At 47.6% G+C, this 22368-nt stretch overlaps 10 protein-coding genes across 10 annotated transcripts; 6 read left to right on the forward strand and 4 right to left on the reverse strand.

The window, feature by feature from the left end:
• Positions 1-2819: 2819 nt before the first annotated feature.
• Positions 2820-4196, reverse strand: POJ06DRAFT_236440 (major facilitator superfamily domain-containing protein; the record flags this gene model as incomplete). The annotated part of the gene is made up of 3 exons (XM_056185898.1): positions 2820-3542; positions 3569-3947; positions 4000-4196. 3 exons carry the CDS (start codon positions 4194-4196, stop codon positions 2820-2822), a joined length of 1299 nt encoding a protein of 432 aa, XP_056045225.1.
• Positions 4197-4758: 562 nt separating this feature from the next.
• On the forward strand, positions 4759-5606 carry POJ06DRAFT_247866 (uncharacterized protein). Its single transcript, XM_056186947.1, is given in 4 exon segments — positions 4759-5032; positions 5075-5364; positions 5432-5556; positions 5569-5606. 3 exon segments carry the CDS (start codon positions 4933-4935, stop codon positions 5447-5449), a joined length of 408 nt encoding a protein of 135 aa, XP_056045226.1. The 5' UTR covers positions 4759-4932; the 3' UTR covers positions 5450-5556; positions 5569-5606.
• Positions 5607-6394: 788 nt separating this feature from the next.
• POJ06DRAFT_247869 (uncharacterized protein) lies at positions 6395-6694 on the reverse strand (the record flags this gene model as incomplete). The annotated part of the gene is made up of 1 exon (XM_056186948.1): positions 6395-6694. A coding segment is annotated over exon 1 (172 nt), but the record flags the coding sequence as incomplete, so codon positions are not given.
• Positions 6695-7400: 706 nt separating this feature from the next.
• POJ06DRAFT_266392 (uncharacterized protein) lies at positions 7401-10678 on the forward strand (the record flags this gene model as incomplete). The annotated part of the gene is made up of 5 exons (XM_056189148.1): positions 7401-7583; positions 7638-7713; positions 7770-7821; positions 7873-8478; positions 8533-10678. 5 exons carry the CDS (start codon positions 7401-7403, stop codon positions 10676-10678), a joined length of 3063 nt encoding a protein of 1020 aa, XP_056045228.1.
• Positions 10679-11653: 975 nt separating this feature from the next.
• On the forward strand, positions 11654-12989 carry POJ06DRAFT_193996 (pyridoxal phosphate-dependent transferase; the record flags this gene model as incomplete). The annotated part of the gene is made up of 2 exons (XM_056184937.1): positions 11654-11945; positions 12112-12989. The coding sequence occupies 2 exons, from the start codon at positions 11654-11656 to the stop codon at positions 12987-12989; spliced, it is 1170 nt and encodes a 389-aa protein (XP_056045229.1).
• Positions 12990-13408: 419 nt separating this feature from the next.
• Positions 13409-14597, forward strand: POJ06DRAFT_70990 (uncharacterized protein). The gene is made up of 3 exons (XM_056191443.1): positions 13409-13851; positions 13905-13944; positions 14000-14597. The coding sequence occupies exons 1-3, from the start codon at positions 13773-13775 to the stop codon at positions 14526-14528; spliced, it is 648 nt and encodes a 215-aa protein (XP_056045230.1). The 5' UTR covers positions 13409-13772; the 3' UTR covers positions 14529-14597.
• Positions 14598-14665: 68 nt separating this feature from the next.
• POJ06DRAFT_266395 (thioredoxin-like protein) lies at positions 14666-15332 on the reverse strand (the record flags this gene model as incomplete). Its single annotated transcript, XM_056189149.1, has 4 exons — positions 14666-14741; positions 14794-14840; positions 14899-15237; positions 15297-15332. 4 exons carry the CDS (start codon positions 15330-15332, stop codon positions 14666-14668), a joined length of 498 nt encoding a protein of 165 aa, XP_056045231.1.
• Positions 15333-16311: 979 nt separating this feature from the next.
• On the forward strand, positions 16312-18741 carry POJ06DRAFT_236445 (uncharacterized protein; the record flags this gene model as incomplete). The annotated part of the gene is made up of 1 exon (XM_056185899.1): positions 16312-18741. One exon carries the CDS (start codon positions 16312-16314, stop codon positions 18739-18741), a length of 2430 nt encoding a protein of 809 aa, XP_056045232.1.
• Positions 18742-19188: 447 nt separating this feature from the next.
• POJ06DRAFT_70979 (WD40-repeat-containing domain protein) lies at positions 19189-20926 on the forward strand. Its single transcript, XM_056191442.1, has 2 exons — positions 19189-19835; positions 19900-20926. Exons 1-2 carry the CDS (start codon positions 19635-19637, stop codon positions 20605-20607), a joined length of 909 nt encoding a protein of 302 aa, XP_056045233.1. The 5' UTR covers positions 19189-19634; the 3' UTR covers positions 20608-20926.
• On the reverse strand, positions 20707-21727 carry POJ06DRAFT_70910 (acyl-CoA N-acyltransferase). The gene is made up of 4 exons (XM_056191440.1): positions 21266-21727; positions 21106-21208; positions 20986-21042; positions 20707-20927 (listed from the first exon to the last, which is right to left on the reverse strand). The coding sequence occupies exons 1-4, from the start codon at positions 21552-21554 to the stop codon at positions 20807-20809; spliced, it is 570 nt and encodes a 189-aa protein (XP_056045234.1). The 5' UTR covers positions 21555-21727; the 3' UTR covers positions 20707-20806.
• Positions 21728-22368: the final 641 nt, after the last annotated feature.

Here is a 22368-nt window from a genome sequence, read left to right on the forward strand (position 1 = left end):
AGGCACATTCCCTAAGACAGCCCGGCTATGGCCATCAATTTAGCTTCCGATTTTGTCCCGGGACTGATGAGCGACACTATCAATAGCAAAACGTAAGCTGAAGGACCAAAAAAACCATATTGTCGACGAAAATGAGGGATTAAATCCAATTACTGACACGTGGTCGCCGTAGGGAAACGGTAGATGCCCCCAACCAAAAGACTAACGAGGAGGCAGCCGAAAAGTATGATTCAGGACACAAGTTTACAAAACTCCGACCTTTAGGCTAACGCGTAAATCGTTACCATAGAATCGAGAGGGCCTACTACTACTGAAATTGTGACTATCACCAGACACTAGCCGCCAATCTGACGATCGAGATAATACTTGGAATTTCAACTTGGCACAGCTTGAGCTATTGGTGCAGGTCTCCGAGTACAAATATTAGCACACCCGATTTGCAATCGTGCCTCTTCCACTGGAAAGAAGTTCCAGTGGATTTCTCGCACCTAATGATCGTATCGATACTGAAGGGACAAATTAGCTAAGACTACGGGTAACTGACGCGAGTTTTGCATTGTAATAGGAGTCAAAGCCAAAAAAAAAAAGAGTTGGTTATTCAACACAATGGTAATAGAGAATGCCGTAAGACACCTGAGAAAATTCAATAGATTGTGGCTAATAGAAACATAGTAACACAATTAATCATTACATGCGCATATACATACACCTAGCCTTCCAATCGCTTATCGGCAGTTTACAGCTCGTGGGTGATATAATATCGTAAAGGCTAAAGCATAAACAATTAGTAACAAATTCACCCACCATGCGCCATCAACTTCAATCACAAAACGCGAAAGTTGATCTCTCAGAATCATTAAATCAGTAATTTTGTTAAGCTCATCGAAGATAATATCTCACACAGTGTGAATATTCGTTCGTCATCGAGGTCACATTCCGCGTCATTGCATATCAATATAAACAATAAAACGTACCGTTGCACAACGACCTCAGTATTTTAGACTCACAGAAACCAATTAGACCTTCGAGAATTTGATTAGTACATCGTTGCAAATATCAAAAACCTCGACCATCAAGCAGGACGCTGGCAGCGGGAATGAATCGAATCCGACACTTTCATTAAAAATTTTGTACACCGAAAGAGTTTTCAACATGCATATTATGCCCGCACGTCGTTAGACATTGTTTCTTCATTCATCATTCTCCTCCGCATCAACGCTCCCGCAGAGCCGAACTAAAGAGTTGGTACCTAGCCACGCGTTAATTTCAATTTCTCAGACAAATCGATTGATAGAAAACAAAGTGCGGAAAGATTCGCTCATACAAGGCTGAAACTTGAATATAGTTGTATTGTGTCCGCAGCTTGGAACTCGGAGATGGAAAGATGTGGTACGAACTGTGTAATCATCGCGATTTTCCATTCCGCCCCTGGGTACCGGACTCTGGATGAAATTGTAAACGTACCTTTTTTCATAAACTCGAAAAATATGAGAAATCAAGAATGACAACAGCAGACAGAATTGTTATTGCATTTTCAGAATGAATAGACTTTGCTTTTAGAGCTGGGGGGAAATTTTATGCGCAGGACTCTCATTTAATCGTAACCCATCACCAGGTGTAGGGTTTGTCGGAGTGTAGGGTTTCTCCTCAGCTTCAAGCAGCTACTCCCAACGTCAATAATAATACTGACTCGCAGTGTAAGCAGTACAAGCGGCTAAAACGTAGCCTGTGCGACGAGATATTCTGTCACGATTCAAGACACGGATTTAGACTCGTGGAAATCGGACGTAATGCTAGCCAACAGCGTCGCGACAACAGTACCGTCTAAAGCTGCTACGAAGGCACCAACATAGAGAGACAGAAAGACTGTGATAGCGCACTGTTCGTGAGATCTTCCTGTTCTAGTTCGTCGGCGAGCTCTTCCTCATCCTGTAAGCGTTTCCGGTCTTCGAAGTCGTCCAGGAGACCAGTTTGGTCCGACTGCTTAATTTCTAACTCATCTATTGCTGGACTCACCGCACAATTTGCAAACCGCACAGGTTGCAAACTAGCGCCTTCTACCTGTGGATTACTGTAGCACGCTGAGCAACCAATTCCTGCAAAAGAAAACCGAGCCAATAGGACTGCCTTTCAAAACAAAATTTCAAGAAATCAAAAAAACCATGGCGACTCAATTCGTCCTAGCTTCATAGAAGAGTCATGCCATGCAGATAAGTCATCCGCGCTAGGTTGGATTGGCTGATGTGATAAACCTTGAAAGACGTGGATGTGCTCATGCGAATTTACGAGAGAGTCACATCTCATAGGAGTCATAACCTTGTCAATCATTGGACTGTGCTATTTCTAGCTCATCTCGGTTATCGGGGTCGCGCCCATTAACTTATCTCAAATTGGCCTATACCAGAAAATGCTCAACTGCTCGAATATATCGCGCCGTCAGCCCGGAAGGCATAGAAATTGCCGGTGCCAAGGACGTCGGGTGCGTGACTAGCGCATAGCTCTGCGACTCATTGACTGAATACTGAGGGCTTTGATAACAGGACCACTAGTCATATGGGCGTCGAGGAGCTGCAACGGTGCAACCGTATTAATTGATTTGAGATTGCGTGCAAAAGTATTAGCTATTGGTCATCATTAAACTAGTTACAACCCAATTACGCCGACATATGAATCAGATTATGTATTATATACACTTTGCGATGCTTTGACCATTAATATGCAGAGTCCATGCTTTTGCAATTAACCGGATATGCGATACTCCCAATCGAATCTCTTCGCCTCCAAAATGCACGCTTGCAATGCATGTATGCCCCATATCATCATACTTTGACCTTCAACACCCAACCAACCTTCAAAGCTCTTGTCATGACAACAAAAATAGCGCCAGCAGCAACAGCGGCTCCGCAAAACAAAATTGTGGCAGTATACCCTGCTGGGGTCTTCAACAGTGCGCCGGCAATCGGCGTGCCAATCAACAATCCCAACCCAGCTACAGCAAACGACATGCCCATGCGGGTACCAATCATCTTCATATCAGGCGACAACGAAACCAGCACTGACGGCGGCAGCGAGACGAACGAGCCAGAAAAGAAGCCGTAGAAGAACGCGACGAGGATAACGCTTGCCGCCGTCGTCGAGGAGAGCCAGCTGAATGCGACGACCACTGTGAGGACCGCGCACGGTATGAAGATATTTAGCGGGCCGATTTTGTCAGCGAGGAAGTTCGGAATTATACGGCCGAATATAGAACCGCCGTTGAGGAGTGACAGCAAGTAGAACGCTGTCTCTTCCGAGAAAATTCCGTGGTGGACTGCATATCCTTCCATGTAGTAAAATGGGATATAAACACCCACAAAGCCAAAGAAGACGACGACGGTAAATGTCATGTATGGAAGGTCGTGAAAAACAGAAGCATCGAATAGCTTGCGCTTGCTGGCCGATTGAGTGCGGACTCTCATGATGGCGAGAACATAGGCCTGCGTGACAAGCATGATGAAAGCGATAACCCTGGTAGCCCATCCAAATCCGATCTGAGGCTGCAACTATGAAATATAATCGGGTAAATAACACCCCCGAGAGACGAACCAGAAGCCGCGATTCCCGTTGCAACGCTTCGCTTGGTCGTGAAGTACTGCGGAATGACAGCCACGCTGGGAATAAACAGACATCCACTCCCAAGACCAGTTACGACAGCCTGTGCCAGAATAACTTGCCAGTACTCCTTGCACAAGCTCGTCATCATCATGCCAAAAACGGTAAGAAACGAGCCGAGAATAACCAGCAGTCTGAAGTATCCTTGGTCGAAAACGGGGCCCGTGACAACGCCAATGATTAGGAGAAGGAATGACTGGATAGAACCGATCCAAGCAATCTCGCTTGCATTGCGGTTTGATAATTGGGTTCGAACATAATAGTTTTCAAATGCCCCGAATGAGTTTGAAATGCCCCTAAATGCAGTTAGAAACGTTTCATATCTAACTATTAGGCAATTATCCATACCAGCTGTTGAAAAATAGAATGAATGACCCGGAAACTTGAAGCCATGCGACCAAACCGCCATTGGGAATCTCGCTCCTCGGGGCATTCCCCTTCTCACGAACGGGGCTTGACAGTGACTCAGACTTGCTGTCATTCGCAAGCGCACCAACTACAGTATTTTCAAGAGGGAACTCGATCTCTCGCTCCCTGGACGACATGGACTCCGGTACTTACTTTAAACGGTATAAACGGCAGCGCTAAAAACTCAGAGACTCAGAATGTAGAGGGTATTTAATTGCGGGTCTCCCATATGATCACGTAAGACAAGAGTAACGCAGATGAAGGCACAACACAGGGCAGGAAGATCAATTGTTAATATAAACGATGGCTCTACTGACGAGCGATTGCCAAATGCTGACTGTGTGACTAGTGTACTATTACTATAACTCCGACTGCAAGGTCCGACGCCGCAGGGGTCGCATCACCGAGAGAAAGTAAGCCTTGCCCGTCGGGCGCCGAAGATGCGGTGACTCGTGCCCCTTCTCGCATCGTTCCGTGCTTACTCAGCCGCACAGCGCTTTCTCCGTCCAATTCTTCTATACTGGATATCAGCACCTTACTGAAAAAAGTTTAGCTCGACCGATGAATAGTAATCAGTCACATGTTGCGTGATTTAGGCCTGGACACGATACGATGATATCGCCGAGTTTTGCCCATATCGCATATCGTATCGCCTGGACTTTTCTGGCCGGCGACATTATCGCCCATTTTATCGCCAACTTGGCGATACAGGGTGAGGGTAATGCGGTGACCAATCAAACACTAGAAGTATAAGTAGAGGTCGTAAACTCCTTTAGGATATCACCATTGACACGACTCTATTGAAGTAGGACATCCAGTTTTAATCGAACTTGGCTATCAAAACTATCCGTATCTCTATAATATCAGATCCCAATGTCTAACAGATCCCTCCGCAGTCCAGGCACAAGTCACGAGCCGGATGATCTTCCTCCCCGTTTCCGTCGCGAAGTCGACTATTACCTCCTCAATGATGGTAGTGATGAGGAAGCTGTGCCTGAGGATTGACTTCCTAAAGTACCTCGATTAGATTCAGAATCAACGATTGATGGATCTGTCGATAATGTCGCACGCACAAATGTCTTACCTGAAGAATCTGCTTCTCAGGTACTAGAAGACACGTCAGTTGCCGGTAGTACGTCCCACACATCAAAACGATCCCGAGCCAGACCTGTTACTGAGTGGCTCTGGGCATACTTCACTATCACAGAACTACCCAATAAGCATGCATTGGCAACAATTCTGTTTTGTTTTCTTCTTTGTCGGTTATTTGTTTGTCTTTCTATACGTACATATGGGGACCGTTCCGTTCTTCTGTTCTTCTATTATTTTCGTTTAATTACGGGTCATTTTTTTCAAGTAATCCGCTGCAAAGTGCCAAAGTGTGCTTTAAAATTAGAGCCAAAGTCTTACTTGGCCGAACCCCTGCTGGAAGAGAGTCACGTGCGCTTTGAGGCGATACGATACGATATTCACCCATTATATCGTATATCGTATCGCCCAAAATATCGTCAGGAATTTCCTCTGGCGATATCGTCTTGTAGGCGATATCGTGTCCAGCCCTAGCGTGATTTTCCACATGAACTTTTGCTAGGGATCGGCACGGATACACGGATATCCACGGATACGAGTAACAAATACAAATGTGTAAACTAATAATACTGGGAGAGTTTAAGTGAGTTGTGATTTGCGAAATATTCAGTACATAGGGAACGGAAGTCCCAATGAATCCAGAGGTTTGGTGCGCGGGTGGTTGTGAGCGGAGGGAAGGATCATGAATCCGATTAGTGATATTAGTAGCAACTGCTGTATGTACTGGGTTAGGGTTATGTCTCTTACTGAGTGCTGAATAGATAGCGGTTTGAAGCCCAGTTGAGTGGTCAATATAGTCAGTAGTATCGTAGGATCATCCTCTTTCCGATAGGGATATAGATATTTTACGCGGATACGGATACGGATACGGATAAGGAAAAATTGGCATGGATATTATCCGTGCCGTTTGTGAAGTCTGGCAACTCAGTGGGTAAGGGTTTTCGCGAATCTGATCCGAATGGGTTACAACAATTAGAAAGGTATCGCACCATCTATCAGCACGATTACGACTGCGTCCGAGAGTTGCAATTATGACTGCGCTGCCTTCAACAGAAAACTAACCGTGTAGACAGAAACCTAGGAGCTGACAGCTTATTAATTAAATATTTCTAAAAACTATATATCACACAGCAGCAAGCCAAAATGATATGCGACTTTTGGAGTGTCCATCGAAATTTACAAATAGAGTGAGTCCAGATCGTGGGCCCTGCGTTTACTTGCCGCAACGTGATTCGTGATAAGTTGTACACTTGTATTAAACGGCCACCAAAACCCCGGATTTTGAACATTAGGAACAAAATGCCGAGATCGGGTGGTTCCATCCTGCATGCCACCTGGCAAGACCAGATGGCAAGGAGACAAGGCTCAGCGCACGCCTCGGCCCGTACGGCTAAGTTAACTCGGCCGACCAAGGAACGTGCTCGCATACATAAATCTATCTAAAGGGAACATCCATTTGGACAAAGGTGTAGGGAAAATTCCTCCAGGCAAAACAAAAACCCAGTGGGAAAACAAATATTCCCGGAGGTAAAAACTTAACACTGTTGTATCATACGGTGATGCTGTTTGGCGCGGCTGCCCTGGCAACAGATTGTCGCACATGTTTGGAGCTAGCCCAATTGGTTAGCATGTCATCTCCGTGGCGTCACATACAATCGCCTTTGATTCGCCAGCAGCTATTAACCTTTCCACACTAAGAATGATTGGCGTTAACTGTCAATGGCGAGGGCGCAGGAGGTACGCTGGTTTGCTGCAGGTTTCCTCGTATTAGGGACCTGAGTTCCCGCTAATGACAACTTTGGTAACGACCCGGAGAACTTTGACGGTATCGTCGATATATGGCTCAGTGGCTTGATATGTTTATTTCCTGCTCTATTTGGAACTAGCGGAGTCACCTGTGGGGATGAGACTCTGCCATGGTTCGGCAGAGTGGGCCGACCGTGGCTCAGGATGCACTTTCTACTCCTCCGTCCGACTTTTTTCTTTGTCTGATTCACTTCATTGTATCCTCTGTGAGGATTTATTCGTTCCTACAATATCTTTCGGATAATTCGATTCGTTCGGCTCGGCTGGTCTGTTGCCATTTTTGCGTTCACTCTTTTCACAATCCCTGGTTGCTGGTCAATCAAACGTTTATATCCCTCAATCTCAACCAGTTGCTGGACAACAGGTTCCAGTCATTTGATTCTCAACCACGAGTCAAATCTTTCATTAATTCATATACACTTTCCTTCTAAATTCCTTATTCGACAATGGCCAACTCGGGACTGCGGCTGATAGTCAGCAGCATATTGTCGGCTATGGTACTGAGAACGACATACGCTTTCGATGGGTCATCAAACTCGAACATGGTTATGTACTGGGGTCAGAATTCGTATGGCGAAGTCGGATCGCAGCTCAATCTGGCATCGTATTGCCAGGATTCGACAAACGATGTGAGCTGTGGAACAAAGTGGAACATGGAAGAGAAGCGGAGCTAACATGATTAGATCATTGTTCTGGCGTTTTTATCCGTCTTTTTCGATTCGTCGAGTGGACTTCCTGACGTCAACTTTGCCGGTTCATGTGAGTATAAAGCAGTTAGGACCAGCGGACAGATATCCTTACTGAGTTTGACGTAGGCGGAGGAAGCTATTTTGACGGTACCCATCTGCTACAATGCCCCCAGATTGCGTATGTCTTTCGTGACACCAAATTCTAGAACAGCTCTGATACCGATTATAGTGAAGATATTGTTACTTGTCAGAACAATGGCAAGAAAATCTTTCTGTCGCTTGGCGGCGCGACGGGATCCTACGGGTTTGAATCAGACAGCCAGGCCGAGACTTTTGCTGCTACATTGTGGGACCTTTTCGGCGGCGGTTGGTCGAATACTCGTCCATTTGGCGACGCTGTCGTTGACGGATTTGATCTCGATATTGAAGGCGGTAGTTCGACTGGCTACGCAGCTTTTGTTACGGCCTTGCGGTCGTACTATGCAGACTATACCGACAAAGACATGTATATATCCGGTGCGCCCCAGTGCCCAATGCCTGACGCATTCCTCAATGATGCCATGGTAAATTCATATTTTGACTTCTACTTTGTTCAGTTTTTCAACAACTACTGTGGTATGGACCAATGGAGCGTCACCGAAACAACAAACTTCAATTTCGACGCCTGGGATTCGTTTGCGAAGACTGTGAGCTACAACACTGACGTGAGGGTCTACCTTGGAGTTGCTGCGTCTTCGACGGCTGCTGGAACCGGCTATGTTACTATTGACACACTGAACGAGGCTGCTGCGCAGTTGATGTCTACGTATTCGAGTTTTGGCGGTATCATGATGTGGTACGTAATCCTTCTGATGCCGTGCTCGTCAAATTTTTGCTTATACGTGTTCAGGGACGCATCTCAGGCGTACAATAACATTCCGCGGGACGGTCTGAACTACGCTCAATTGGCAAAGGCTAGTCTCGTATCGGCAGCCAATGCAGAAGCCAGTGCATTATCGACGTCAGATATTTCCACGCAAGCGGATTACTCATCACTAATGTCCTGGACTACAATTGCCGACAATCTAAGTTTGACGATTACGGAAGCTACTGTTACCAATTCAGCCACTGCCAGCGCCAGCGATGAATCGGGATGGTCTTCCGGAGAGGAGACTACAGCATGGGTAATAGGAACAGCTTCATCACTGTCCGCACAGGCAACTGTCATCACTATTTCCTCGGTCACAATGTCGTCGTCAGTCCAGACTTTGATCATTGGGGAGACGACAGACTCATCGATTGAATCGTTTACGGGCTTAGTTTCTCCCACGGCTACATATCCGGTCGTGTCTGTATCTCCATCTGCAAGCGAACCTGCGTCGAGCGCCACAACGTTAGATGGAGGAGTGGTTACGCAGACTGTTTCTTATACCAGTACAGTATATAATTCTGCGTTTTCAACTCCTGTGGAGGTTATTTTCTTCTCGACAATTACTTCCACGGCGGTACAGGCAAAGCTGACGAGTTCGACTATTGGCTCCACTACATCTTCTGTTGGCGAGGCTACATCACCATGGCAGTCGCCAAGCTTAGGTGAGACTTCTACGTCGGCCGAGGTTTTGATCTCGTCTACAGCATATGTTGGTTCTAGCGATGCTATTTCAGCAGAAACAAGCCAGACGTTTACTTCCGTTGAGACAGTCCAGCCTACCGCGAAGTCGTCTGATAGTCCTACGGAGTCGAATACTGGCGTCCTTACGACCTCAACGACTGTGGAAAGTGTAAGCTCTACTGCAGAAAGTCAGTCCGAATGGTCTAGCGGAACGTATGCGGCGGGGGCGAGCAGTTCAGAGTACACTGCTATTGAGCGTACCGTCAGTAATGCAGCGCCCACTACGTCTGTGTTCACAGTTGTTCCGGCTCCTAGCCGCACCGATTCTGACGAGAAGACCACGACGATGTCGAACACCGTCGGAACTAGCGCATATACAGTTATTGATTCCGCGTCAGCATCGTCAACTAGTCTGACGTTCGTCACGAATCCACCATGGTCGGCTACGGTATCCTTGTCGTCGAGTGGGGCAAGTGCTACAGGACCAAGCGAGGTATCTTCCTGCCCGATTGACGGAGCTCCATGTGCAGTACACGGCGAATTGGCCTGCAATGGTTATTATTGGGGTCAATGCGTGTGGGGCACTTGGGCTGTCCGACAATGCTATACCGGTCTCATGTGCAAGACCGATGCATCCTATGTCTATTGCGACTATCCCGGAGCAGATACTGTGACAAGTTGCTCAGCAAGTGCGCCACCTGATCTCACGAGGAGGAGTGTTCCGGTAGTTGCTCCACCTCCAAGGCGGAATCCCCATATGCACGCGCGACGAAACCCATTTCACTCGCCTTTCTACAACCATGAAATTGGAAAGAAGTACTTCCCTCATGTTCCGGTGAAGCGGCAGGTCGACCCGGATTCGATTGCTGTTATCAAGGACGCGGTTGACGTATTGCCCCTATCGAGATACCCTAATACGACGCTAGCGAGCACTTCGGCCGCTTCGACGGAGACCGTGGTCAACGATCTGAAGGCAACCGGTACGATTACCTATTCCACCACTGTACCTACACCTACTGTTATTCAGCAGATCCAGTTTTCTGGTGCTCAAGGATATGTCAGTAGCACAGTCACTGCTTACTCAGCGCCCGCAACTGCGACTGCTACAATAAGTGCAATGGCGTCGTCGTCTGGTTTAGACGGTATTGCAGTTGATGATGCTGCTGCTGCGTATATCGTAGGAATCTCAACTCAGCGACTGAACTCGACGAATTTTGTCGGTACGCTATACTCGGCGCCTCGAACTAATAGGCCAATTGGCAGATCTTGGAACTTCGTTTTCTCGTCGTCAGACACCATTGATAGAGTCAGTAGAGGACAGCTCACGTCGCTTGGCGATGGTCGTTACCAGGTATCCAGTATAGAAACGGAGGAAGCTAGCAGTTACATGGCAATCAGATTGACGTTCTGGGGCACGTATGCAGGCTCCGGTGTTTCTGTTTGAGTCGTCTGTAGACTTGTCGCGTTGATAAATTTATCATGTCTCCCAGTCGGATATGGATGTCATATTTTCAACTTGTTTGCGATCATATTGGATTGTTTGGTTACTACATTTTCTCTGTCTCTTTTGGCTTGAATAAGAGACTGCCACTCATTTTGTATATTTTTGTTGTTTGTTATGGTCATCACGGTCTTTATGTGCGGTCATCATGTGTTACTCCGTCCTTGATTTATGTTCGGTCATTATGCCATTTAGGATCTGTTTATTGGTTATTTGTTCTACTCGCTCCTTTGGCATTTTGTGGATTTAGATGCGGTATTGCCGTATATATATTGTGGATATTCGTTCGCAATGCAGAAGAAATAGAATTATATCATACTTTCCATCCTACATTAAACGAAGACTGCCGGGTAACGTCCATTTGTCGTGTGCATCACGTGCAGCTGTCGGTCATTGAGTAGGGTAGGATATATTATTTGCTCTAACAGTGAACCAAATAAGTGTGTGGGGGGTTTGCTTGTTAAACTGATGAGAGTGACTGGCGTGGCAAAAAAGGAGATAGCCTGATAACGCGGAACGCTTGCGCTAAATAGCCGTTGAGTCAGCCTCGAGCGACAGCGGCGCACTCGAGGCCGACACCTAAATCAAGTATGCTGCAAATAAAATAATCCGTGCCGTTGCTCTCGATTGCAATTTTACTCTAGTCATTCTCTGCTCGAGTTTGTCAGTCCTCTCGAGTCTCGCATCTTTTGCTCTCATCTCGTCGCGTGGCTCAAGTGATCTCGTAAGTTCGCCGGTTGTTGCCGTAATCAGCCAAACCATCACGACCTCGACTTCGACGCTCACTATCGTTTAGTAACAACCATGTCCCGGCGGCACTCCTCATCTCAGTCCACTATTCCTTCCTCAGCCTCCCTCCGCCTTGCACAGCTCTCCTCCCACTTCTCCCCAGCCGTGTCTTCCAAGCTTTCTTCGACGATGACAATGTCCAAGCCGTCCACACAAGCAGCTCATCCGCTAACCCTGATCCCTGGCCCTGTCGAGTTTACCGACGAGGTGCTGGCCGCAATGGCCACGCCCTCCCAGTCCCATGTGTCCCCGCAGTTCGTCGAGGTCTTTGGCGACGCTCTTGCGCTCCTCAGGCAATTGTTCCTCAACACCGACAAGCGGGCACAGACCTTTGCTATTGCAGGCGCGGGCACACTAGGATGGGATTTTGTCGCCGCGAACTTGATCGAGCCCGGTGAGGATGCGCTCGTTCTGCACACTGGTACGTACTCTGTTCACCCATTGAAGACGCTACTCGTGTCGCGATTCAATTTTTTCTGTGCTATTATTTGGTCCCTGGCATCCGGTTGCGCTGCAATTGCGCAGTGTGACCCTGAGTGCGGGGTAGCAAAAATTTTCCTCATGGCATCCACTAACAAGTCCCATAGGCTACTTTGCCGACTCGTTGGCGGACTGCATAGCCACGTACGGCGGCAAGCCGACGCAATTGAAGGCGCCCATCGGTGACATCGTCCCGCTTGACGCCATCGAGGCTGAGTTGAAGGCGAAGAAGTACAAGGTCGTTACCATCACCCATGTCGACACTTCCACAGGCGTTCTCTCAGACATCAAATCTATCGCCGCCCTCGTCCGGGCAGTGTCCCCGGAGACCCTTGTCATCGTCGACGGCGTGTGCTCCGTAGGGGTTGAGGAAATCAGGTTCGACGACTGGGACCTCGATCTTGTCCTCACCGCGCCTCAAAAGGCGATCGGCGTCCCTGCCGGCCTGTCGATCTTCATCGCGTCCGGTCGCGCACTTGACGTTTTCAGAGCCCGCAAGGCCCCCCCAGCATCCTACTACGCCAGTCTCGCCAAATGGTTGCCAATCATGCAAAACTATGAGGCGAAAAAGCCATCGTACTTCTCGACCCCGCCTGTCCAGAACATCCACGCCTTGCTCGCGTCGCTCAAGCAAATTCTCGCTGTGCCGCTAGCAGACAGATTCGCCGCACACGCACGTATGTCGGACAGAATCAAGTCCACCATCGGGAGCTACGGCCTGAAACAGGTCGCCGCCCGCGAGGGTTACCAGGCCAACGGCATGACGGCTGTGTATCTCCCTGATGGCGTTGCATTGCCCGACCTACTTCCCCGGATTGCTAAGCGAGGCATTGTCCTCGCCGGTGGTCTGCACAAGGAAATCGCGACGAAGTATTTCCGAATCGGACATATGGGTGTTTCCGTCACGGATGAGGACCGTGAGGACTTCGACAAGGCGCTGGCGGCGATCAAGGAGAGCTTGGCGGAAACCGGGTATGCGGTTTAAGACTTTTACATTTTGGTTTAGATGCAAGAAAAAAATAGATGTGACCGCGTTGTTCCTGGTTTGTTTGTTTTGGGTTTACGTTTGTGTGCTAGTCACTGAAATATGTTTTACTGGGGCTGACTCTGTGGGGTTGGAGTTTGACAATAGTTTAGGCATGTGGAGATATGTACGCCATATGAATTGCATGTTGGTGGTGCCTATGTACTAAAATTTGGCTTAGTTTGCATTGCATTACATTATTCTCGAGAGACCGGTGTCGCGCTGGGTATGTATCGATTCCCACGGAATTTTCACCTGCAAATTGCGCCATATCTGCGTTGGGCTTTCAGGTCATAACCCTTGTAAATATTATAAACTGGTTTAGATCTTAGTTGCAATGCCTTCTGACTTGAGATGCGATATTTCGGGTGGGCTATGAGCAAAACGTACCAAACCTACAGTGTACAAAAGGGTTCTTGTTTGTCCAAAAGAGGAATGGCGCCTACTGTCCCAATGGTCTTCGCCAAGTTTCTGTACTGTCGCAGAGATGGCGGGACTTATATTTGAAGTTTTGGCAAACGAAAGGCAGAAGTAAAGCGCATTTTATATACTGTGGCAAGTTGACTGTGAGCAGTTGTATACTACACAACTATACCAAGCATCCGGTGTGATTTAGCGGATTGTTAGGGAGACGAGCTGGAGTGTGTTGTAATGTCATCTCGATAACAACAATTCTCGATCGCCAGGTACACTCTCTGAGAAGATTACGGGACTTCGAAGATCCTAGGAATATTAGAGCACATCATGGTGTACTATTTTACGTCGAAACAGGAGGATACAGATAGGCCGGTGCTGCTGTACATGGGCAAGCACAAGGAAGAAAGTGTGTCATTGGACCTCTCGCTTCCTGTTGCTGAATCGTGCTAATTTTTTTAGACGAGAACTTGATTAAATATGGACGCGACACAGACGTATGGTAAGTCACATTACTTGCTTGATATTTGCAATTAGGAATCTAACGAAGCTCTCAGGTTCCACGTAGACAACCTGTCGTCCGCACACGTCTATCTGCGCCTAGAGGACGGCGAGACATGGGATACGCTATCCGACGGTCTCCTCGAGGATTGCGCACAACTCACAAAGGCAAACTCGATCGAAGGAAATAAACGGGACAATATCACGGTTATCTACACGCCGTGGAGCAATCTGCGCAAGACCAAGGGCATGGCTGTTGGACAGGTCGGTTTTAAGAAAGACAAGCTCGTGAAGAAGGTGCATGTGCAGACCCGCGTCAATGCGATCGTGAATAGACTCAACAAGACTAAAGTTGAGAAGTTTCCTGATTTTCAGTCGGAGTGGGTTGCGTACGAGAAGACGCGGTCACAGACGCAGCGTGCGCTGCATGCGGCGAGACATACACGAGAATTGGCAGAGGCGGAAAAGAAAAAGAAGGCGGCGTGGGAACAGGAGCATGCATATGATGATATTTTTTCAGAGGAGAATCTCGCGAAGTCGAGTAACCAGAACAGAGGAGAGGATTGGGAGGATGACTTTATGTAGTGTTGTCACACAGTCATATCTAGATATGCGCAACATCTCTTCCGAACATGTGACTCAAGCACTGAGTACAAGGTTATTAGATTATCGTTAGATTATATGTACAAAGAGAGATTTCTGCACAGCAACATAGAGTGCAGTTATTGTGTCTCTGCATTCTCGACAGGTTCGGGAACAAGGACATCCGCCTTTTCTAGCAACTCCGAGAGCTCGCCACTAATCACGGCATCAGCAGCGTCACAAATATGGCTAACTCAATATAACTTACGACTGATGCATAGCGATCAAAATATCGCAGCCTCCAATAAATTCGCCCTAAACGCCTTGTCAGTTTCACTCGCCAGTACTGTGCCCTCGCAGGCCATTTGCTCACATTAACATAAAGCTGTGGAATCGTTGGCCAAGTGCTGTATTCTTTGATGCCTTGCCGTAACTCGTCGTCCTCCAACACATTGAATGCAGAGAACTTCCCCGGGTCGACGCCTTGCAGGCCCAAGATCTGGATCGTAGCCCGCGAGAAACCACATTGCGGGAACTCGGGTGTGCCTTTCATGAAGAGCACAACAGGAGAGGACTTGATCGCGTTGTCGATCGCTGAGCGGGCTTGTTCAGTTAGATAGCGCGCCTGCTGGGCTTGTAGGATGCGGACAGAAAGGGGAATTTGGTTCGAGAACGTCGCGCGGACAGCGGTGGCGCTGAGATGGGCCCGAGCCTGATGATCATTCGTTAGCCATAATAGCAATATGCACAAAATGTCTCGTGAATACCTACCCGGGTTGTGCCGAATAGTGAGCGTACAAACGACATGGAGATGTGAATAATAACTTTGTCCGAAAGCAGCAGCAAAAGTATCCTATATCTTCTCGATGCACTAATACGCACAATGGAACTCTATCACAAAACCAGTTGTATATCGAATTATGTGAACGTGAATAAATGCTGTGGCGCAGATGTGCGTGAGGTTATCTATTCGGCGAAAAGTGAATGAATAATGATGATGAAGCGGTTGCAGTGGAAGGGGCAACTAAAACTCAAAATCTGTGGGCCATTCTCCTCGTCGGATTAATAATACTTGCTACGGTGTCCTCAAGATCTGACATACTGCAATTTTACACAACGTATAACTGACGTGGATTAGGATTATCTAGTGTTTCACGCATTATTTCACAGTACGCTTGGAAATAATAATGTACATCATAATACACGGCCCGACGACCAAAACCGCGCCGCACATTACCCACTAATTACTTGCAGAACATGGCATCTGGGGAATCAATCAGGGCGATCGGGCCCAGTAGTGCCTTGTGCCGATATGTAAATCTGGAATATCATTTAAGAAGTGACACCGTTCAATAACTAGACGTGCGATGAAGTTAACGGGCAAGACGTTTTCACAAACAGGGACGACCAGCGATTTGCCTTCGGATCCTGAATACCTGAACTTAAGGCCGACTCGGACTGCACCGCATCTTCGAAATTGCTCGACAGGTATGGCTGATTCGCAGTAACGTTAAGAGCGCCGACAAGCGCAACCACATGTCCACATCGACACTTCTGAGCCGCACCCGTTTGATCATCGGTTCACGGCCATGTCGCAATCCTCCCCCCCGGTTTCGAAATTCGAGTCCGACTTGACACGACATTCGACATCAGTTCCATCATCTCCTCGACAGCAATATCATAGAAAAGTAATAAATCTCAACGCATTGCTTGTGGTTAGTTAATCTTTGTGATTTTGCTTTTCAGAGTGTGTGCTAAATTTCGGCAGACAAAAACTTTCGACACTATGGACGCGATCCCGCGTCTTGCGTCATCCACCGCAACAGCAGCGACAGATACATATACGCCCACACGCTCATCTTCCTCTGCCGCACTCCCACAATTCGGACTAAACCGGGGCCATCTCCTACGTCTCCATGAATCCGGCCCGTCACCATTGCTCTACAGTCGCAGCCATACCACTTCGCCCCTCAACAGCCCTTACGTGTTGTCCCCCCGTATCCCGACTTCCTTACGCGGCAGTCGGTTTAAAACCCTGTTTTACGCGTCGGAGAGTCCGAGTCGTGATGAACGCGCGTCGGAAGGCGGATTCAAGTCGTGGGTGGACGGACTGAAGACCAGAGCAAAGCGCGCACTACACGAGAACGAGAAAAGCGAGACCGAGTTTAACGGATGGATTGAGTCCGAGGAACGACGGCAACGAGCACTATTTGAATTTGCGGCTTCGGTATTCGCGGGAGACGAGGATGACGATACAGTGCAGTCCGTGGCGTTTGACAGGTTGGGAGAGGTCCTGCTTGAGGAGAAGCATAAGCGGGAGATAGAAATTGCAGAGGAGCATGCGGCGAAGAAACGCAGGCGGAAAGAGGATCGCGCGGATGCTACATCGAGCACGAAACCTGTAGTGGCGATGAGTGCTCCAGCAAACGTATCAGTTGAGCGGCTACGGCAGAGCCCAATTCGTATATATGAGGATCCGCAGTCAAGGTCCGGTTCAGAGTATAATGGACATGGTGGCAGCATAAAAAGTGAGGATGATGAAGGAGAAGTATATACAGACGAGAATGTTGCGCCACATCGCAAGGTGAGTGTGGCAGATGCGGCAGGTGATGAGGCGACAGCACAAAATGACAACGATTCCGAAGCTGCAGCAGAGGACGGACAATCATTAGTGACGGACCCGGATCGTCAAGCCGAAGAACTCTCAGACGCCGAAAATCCCATGGAATATGATTACGAAGACGACGAGCAAGAGCCAGCAGATGAGAATTTGCCGGTCGAGCAAGGACCAGACGTTCAAGGATTGGACCTTTTCACTACTTCCCTACCAATCGACCCTGCGCTCTTCTCAACAGCTGCTGACGATTTTCTTCAAACCACTACTAAGCAAGACGGACAAGGCGGCAAGGATATCCCAGATGTTGATGATTCTGGCCATCATTCATCCGGTCAGGATCTTAGCGACGCAAACAGGGGGGAGGTCATGGGTGATGATGACGACGAAGAAGACAATGGGCTGCATGTTGTCGATGAGACGATGGAGGAATTAGTCGAAGGAGGAGACTACGATGGTCAAGAAGAGTACGATGAGTACGATGAATACGATGAGTATGATGAGGAATATGAGCAAGATCAAGGAAACAGTGTCCTAGCTCTGTCCTCGGCGAAGTTCAAACCAGCATCAACGTTGCTTCAGCAAGAACATGCGTATTCGTCGCCGCCTGCATCGGATATGGAAGAGGACGAATATGAATCGGAAGATGAAGATGAATCGGAGACAGAAGACCAGTCTCCTCCGAAGGCTGTCGTACAGTCAGCGGTCATAGACCTCTCCAGCGACGAGTCTGGAGAAGACCACGACAACGGGCCGTCGCCGCCGCCATCATCATCATCATTATCGGAAGCTGGATCGGACGAAGACAGCGACAACTATGAACCAGACGAAGATGAGGACGCACCGAAAGGATCCATGTGGACACCCACTATACCTGGCACCAAACCTTCTCAATTGTTAAATCACCTACGCCAGCGCGGTCGGCCAAGTCTGATTGATACTGTCCGGAAGAGGTATGATCAAAAGGAAGACCAATATTACGAAGACGAGGACTATGACGAACACGAAATCGAAATCGAAATCGAAAACGGTAACGAATCCAGTGATGGGTCAGGTGAGCAAGATGGTGAAAGCTCGGGCTCAGAATCAGAACAGTCGTTCCAGCAGACCTTCCAAGACGACGACGATCCTGAGGAGGAACGGCGGATCGAAAGAGAGGAGCGACGAAAGGAGCGTGCTACAGAAGAAACGGTTCAGGAGACAGCAGATATTGAGGACAATTCCGAGAGCAACGCTGATTATCACACTCAAACGGCAACCACTCGTCCGGTCGACGAGAGTACTGGGGCATCAGAGGTTGTCGGCGAAGATGATGAAGTTTTCATTGAAGAAGAAGCGCAGACACCTCTTGTTCATGAATCAGATTCAGACCCAAATGAACGGTTTCCTGAGGAAGACGAATACTGGGAAGGCAAGGATGAGGCGCAACTTCCTGCGACTACGGTTTCAAAATGTCCTGAATTCGAAAAAGTAGACAAGGAGTATAGCATTGAGACACGGAATCATTCCACGTTCAGTCTGGAGGGCGACAACGATGAGATTGTAACAGAAGCGGATTTGGACAATATCTTCCTGCAAACCAACGCTCAAGATTCGAAATAAGAAGAGGATGGAGACTGTACTATATGTATTGCTAACGATATGTACTCTATGGAAATTGGAAATACCCCTTGTACATTATGCCGATCATCATTCAAATGTAATTCTAGTTCGATTGTTAGAATTATTATCTCTCGAATGATTATTATATCGCACTCGTCGAACTGCTCAGATTGTGTCTCTTCTGAATGTCAGCTTAAAAGTTGACATCCCTTCATAGTACCCGTGGACTGCCATCTTCCATACGATAAAACTCTTTGCCGGCCTCATCCTAACGGTTTTGATCCAGCCTCGACGCTTGAACAGGGCCCAGTACAATTAGCAATCTTCTTGTATTCTCTCGCCATTGACAACAACCTGTGTAGTTGGCATCCAGATCAGTCCCAAAAGAGAGAACGGTTGCTGTCTACGGCATTTATAAACTCGCCAGAACATTCAGGTTCACTCAGGAATCAGCCTGGGAGTTACATGGATCAGCCGTACATCCTTGCGGGCGATGATCCGGTTAAGGTGGACATAACTGCGGTCTGGATTGAGCAACGAGCTAATTCAACCGTTGGTGATTTCGGAAGATGGGTCGCGCACGGGTAGATCAGACCTTTTACCATACCATCATAGCAGTTTCGGAAGCGTATAATATTTAATAACGTACCTGGAATCTGAACATACTTAGTTGACCTCGATCATAATCTGGGACAGAATTGGAACTGGAATATTCCGGGTGGATGAACATTTAAATGACTCGCATGTTGTGAAAGACCTAAGCCCGCCGATGTCACTTCTCGCTCCAAAAATACAGTTCGAAGTCTCATACTGCAATTGCCTTCCGCTGACCTTCCCATTGACAGCGTACATTCCTGGTACCATTACCAGGATCACGATAGTCGGTATCCATAATGTCTGTTATTTTAGCATCTGCAGGCTACGACCACACGATCCGATTTTGGGAGGCGTTATCTGGTATCTGCCAGCGAACCATCCAGCATCCAGACTCCCAGGTAAATCGGCTGGCCATCACGCCAGACAAACGATTCTTAGCGGCAGCAGGACGGCTCAATGTGAAGCTATACGATATTAGAGGGTCAAATCCTAATCCAGTATGAATTATTCTGAGTTACGGCATGATGTACTATCGACTAGGCTAGGCTAACTGGATTTTAGGTTACAACGTTTGAGGGGCATACCAGCAATGTAACTGCGGTAGGCTTCCAAAGCGATGGTAAATGGATGGTTACCTCCTCTGAAGATGGAACGGTGAAAGTATGGGATATGCGTGCGCCGATGGTGCAGCGAAACTATAAGCATCGAATCCCGGTGAATGATGTTGTGATCCATCCTAATCAAGGTGAACTGATCAGCTGCGACGAAGGCGGAAACGTTAGGATCTGGGATCTTGGAGAGAATACATGCACTCACCAGCTAATTCCACAGGATGATGTGCCTGTGCGGTCGGTGTCTGTTGCGACAGACGGATCTATGCTTGTGGCAGGCAATAACAAAGGAAATTGTTATGTCTGGAAGATGGTTAATAGCAGGGATACTACTTCGTTGCATCCGGTAACAAAATTTCGGGCGCATACTAAATATATTACGAGAGTGCTCTTGTCTCCAGACGTGAAACACCTTGCTACATGCTCGGCGGATCACACAGCAAGGATATGGTCTACGGACGCGTTTGATCTGGAAACCACATTGACTGGACATCAGAGATGGGTGTGGGATTGTGCATTCAGTGCGGATTCGGCGTACCTGGTTACTGCTTGCTCAGATCATTACGCGCGATTGTGGGAGTTAGGTTCGGGCCAGATTATAAGACAGTATAACGGTCATCATAAGGGTGCAGTTTGCGTGGCTCTTAATGACGTCTAGCTCCGTGGTTCTATTGTTTCAACTAAGCAGCATGGTGTTTCGGAGTTCTGTGATATTGTTGGGGCAAAAGTCATTGCATGTATAACTTTCCTTGAATAAAATATCATTAGCGTATTTGGTTTTGGTTCCAATATTTACAGGCATCTATTGACAGGTTTCGACTATACAAAGGCTGGTGACTTTTATTCCCCTTACTCTCCTAGTTTTTTATGATATGACCGTCCTCCGATAATTTCAGATTTTCGACAGCTTCAATTAGATAGGCGTCGTCTCCTTCTTCGACATGTAAATCAATGTCTTCTAGTAACGATAAATCTTTTCTGTCCGCTGAATTAGCATCCACTAGCATGGTAAAGGGCTAGTTAACGTATTACGTACTTCATAGCATACGCATCTTCGCCATCCCCATAGTATGCTTTCTCGACTTCCTCAACCCTGCACATCAGCATGTTAGCCAAGCTCTCATCCCTCGTTTAAAACACCTAAAATTGGACGTACTCGAATTGCAATGTGTCTCTGTACAAATGCAGCGCCGCTCTATTTGACTTTCGCACATGTAAACTGACGTATTTCGCTCCGTAGCTGTCAGCTAAACCTCGCACTGCCAATTCGTTAACCAACTTCTTTGCAAAGCTATATCACTTTAAAAGATTCATACACGACAAAGCCATAAGTTTTGCCGCAATTCCCATCCGTCGGTATGTCCGCATAACAGACAAACTAGTAACATGTCCATGCTGCACTCCATCGGCTGGCTCTTCTTCCATCTTCGCCAGAACGTACCCAACGATCTTACGGCCTGACGCGTCAGTCGCCACGAATGACGCTTGCGGCCACGTCAGTGCATGGTAGAGGTAGTACCGAAAAATGTAATTCTCGGGCAGATTTGTGAGGTTTGCGTTTTGCATACCCGGAAGATCAGCGATTGTTGCTTGTCGAACGTTCATACTGAGAATGATGTGCGAGTGGTGGTGTGGAAATCCAAGTTACTGGCAACTTTAATTTGGTAAGCCTGTACCGAACTTATCTTTGAATAATGAAAATACACAGAGACCGCAGCGCCGAATCAATGCTCTAGTCGACGAGGATACGGGCGATGGTAGTTGGGGACGAATTTCGTTTGTACGAAAGCCAGAGTTCACGTCCTCGGCTTACCCTCTCATTCCATCTCATCGCGAGTCTTTGTGAAACAGATGAAGCCATGTAACTCCCTGTCTGGCCACACGTTCAGCTCCTGGAGTATTAATCAGATAACGGATGCGAGTTGAAATTCTTGTCGACGTTCTTTGGCCAAGTTCGTAATTCTGAGGTAGTATATCCATCTACACTCTCGTAACTTCGGGACTAGATACGGCGTCTAACAGCGGCCAAGCTTGAGCAAACAAGGCCTAAATAACGATTATAACCTATAATATATTCGTGTTTACAGCTGCATTCGTCGATTTCACGCATCTTTACCGGGCCATGTTACATACGGAAGTGAGTAGATACACCAGATGAACAGAAACACGGATACCCAGGTGATAACAGAATCTCCATAACCTCGAAGTTAAAGAGAATAATTCAGTTTATCCAAGATGAAGAGGTCTCACACTTCCTGATGCCCATTAGTAGTACTAGGTGACAAGGGGAATCTTGGCTCCAAATACGCCTCCATATCTCATCGTGTTCTCATAGGTATAATAACCTCCAGTAGGGCCACCCATCTTGTCATGGCGGTAGTTGACAGAAGGTCTCATAATTATGTTTCTGACATATTAC

Source organism: Lipomyces tetrasporus, assembly GCF_029532465.1.
Source record: "Lipomyces tetrasporus strain NRRL Y-64009 chromosome Unknown POJ06scaffold_3, whole genome shotgun sequence".
NCBI lineage: Eukaryota > Fungi > Ascomycota > Lipomycetes > Lipomycetales > Lipomycetaceae > Lipomyces > Lipomyces tetrasporus.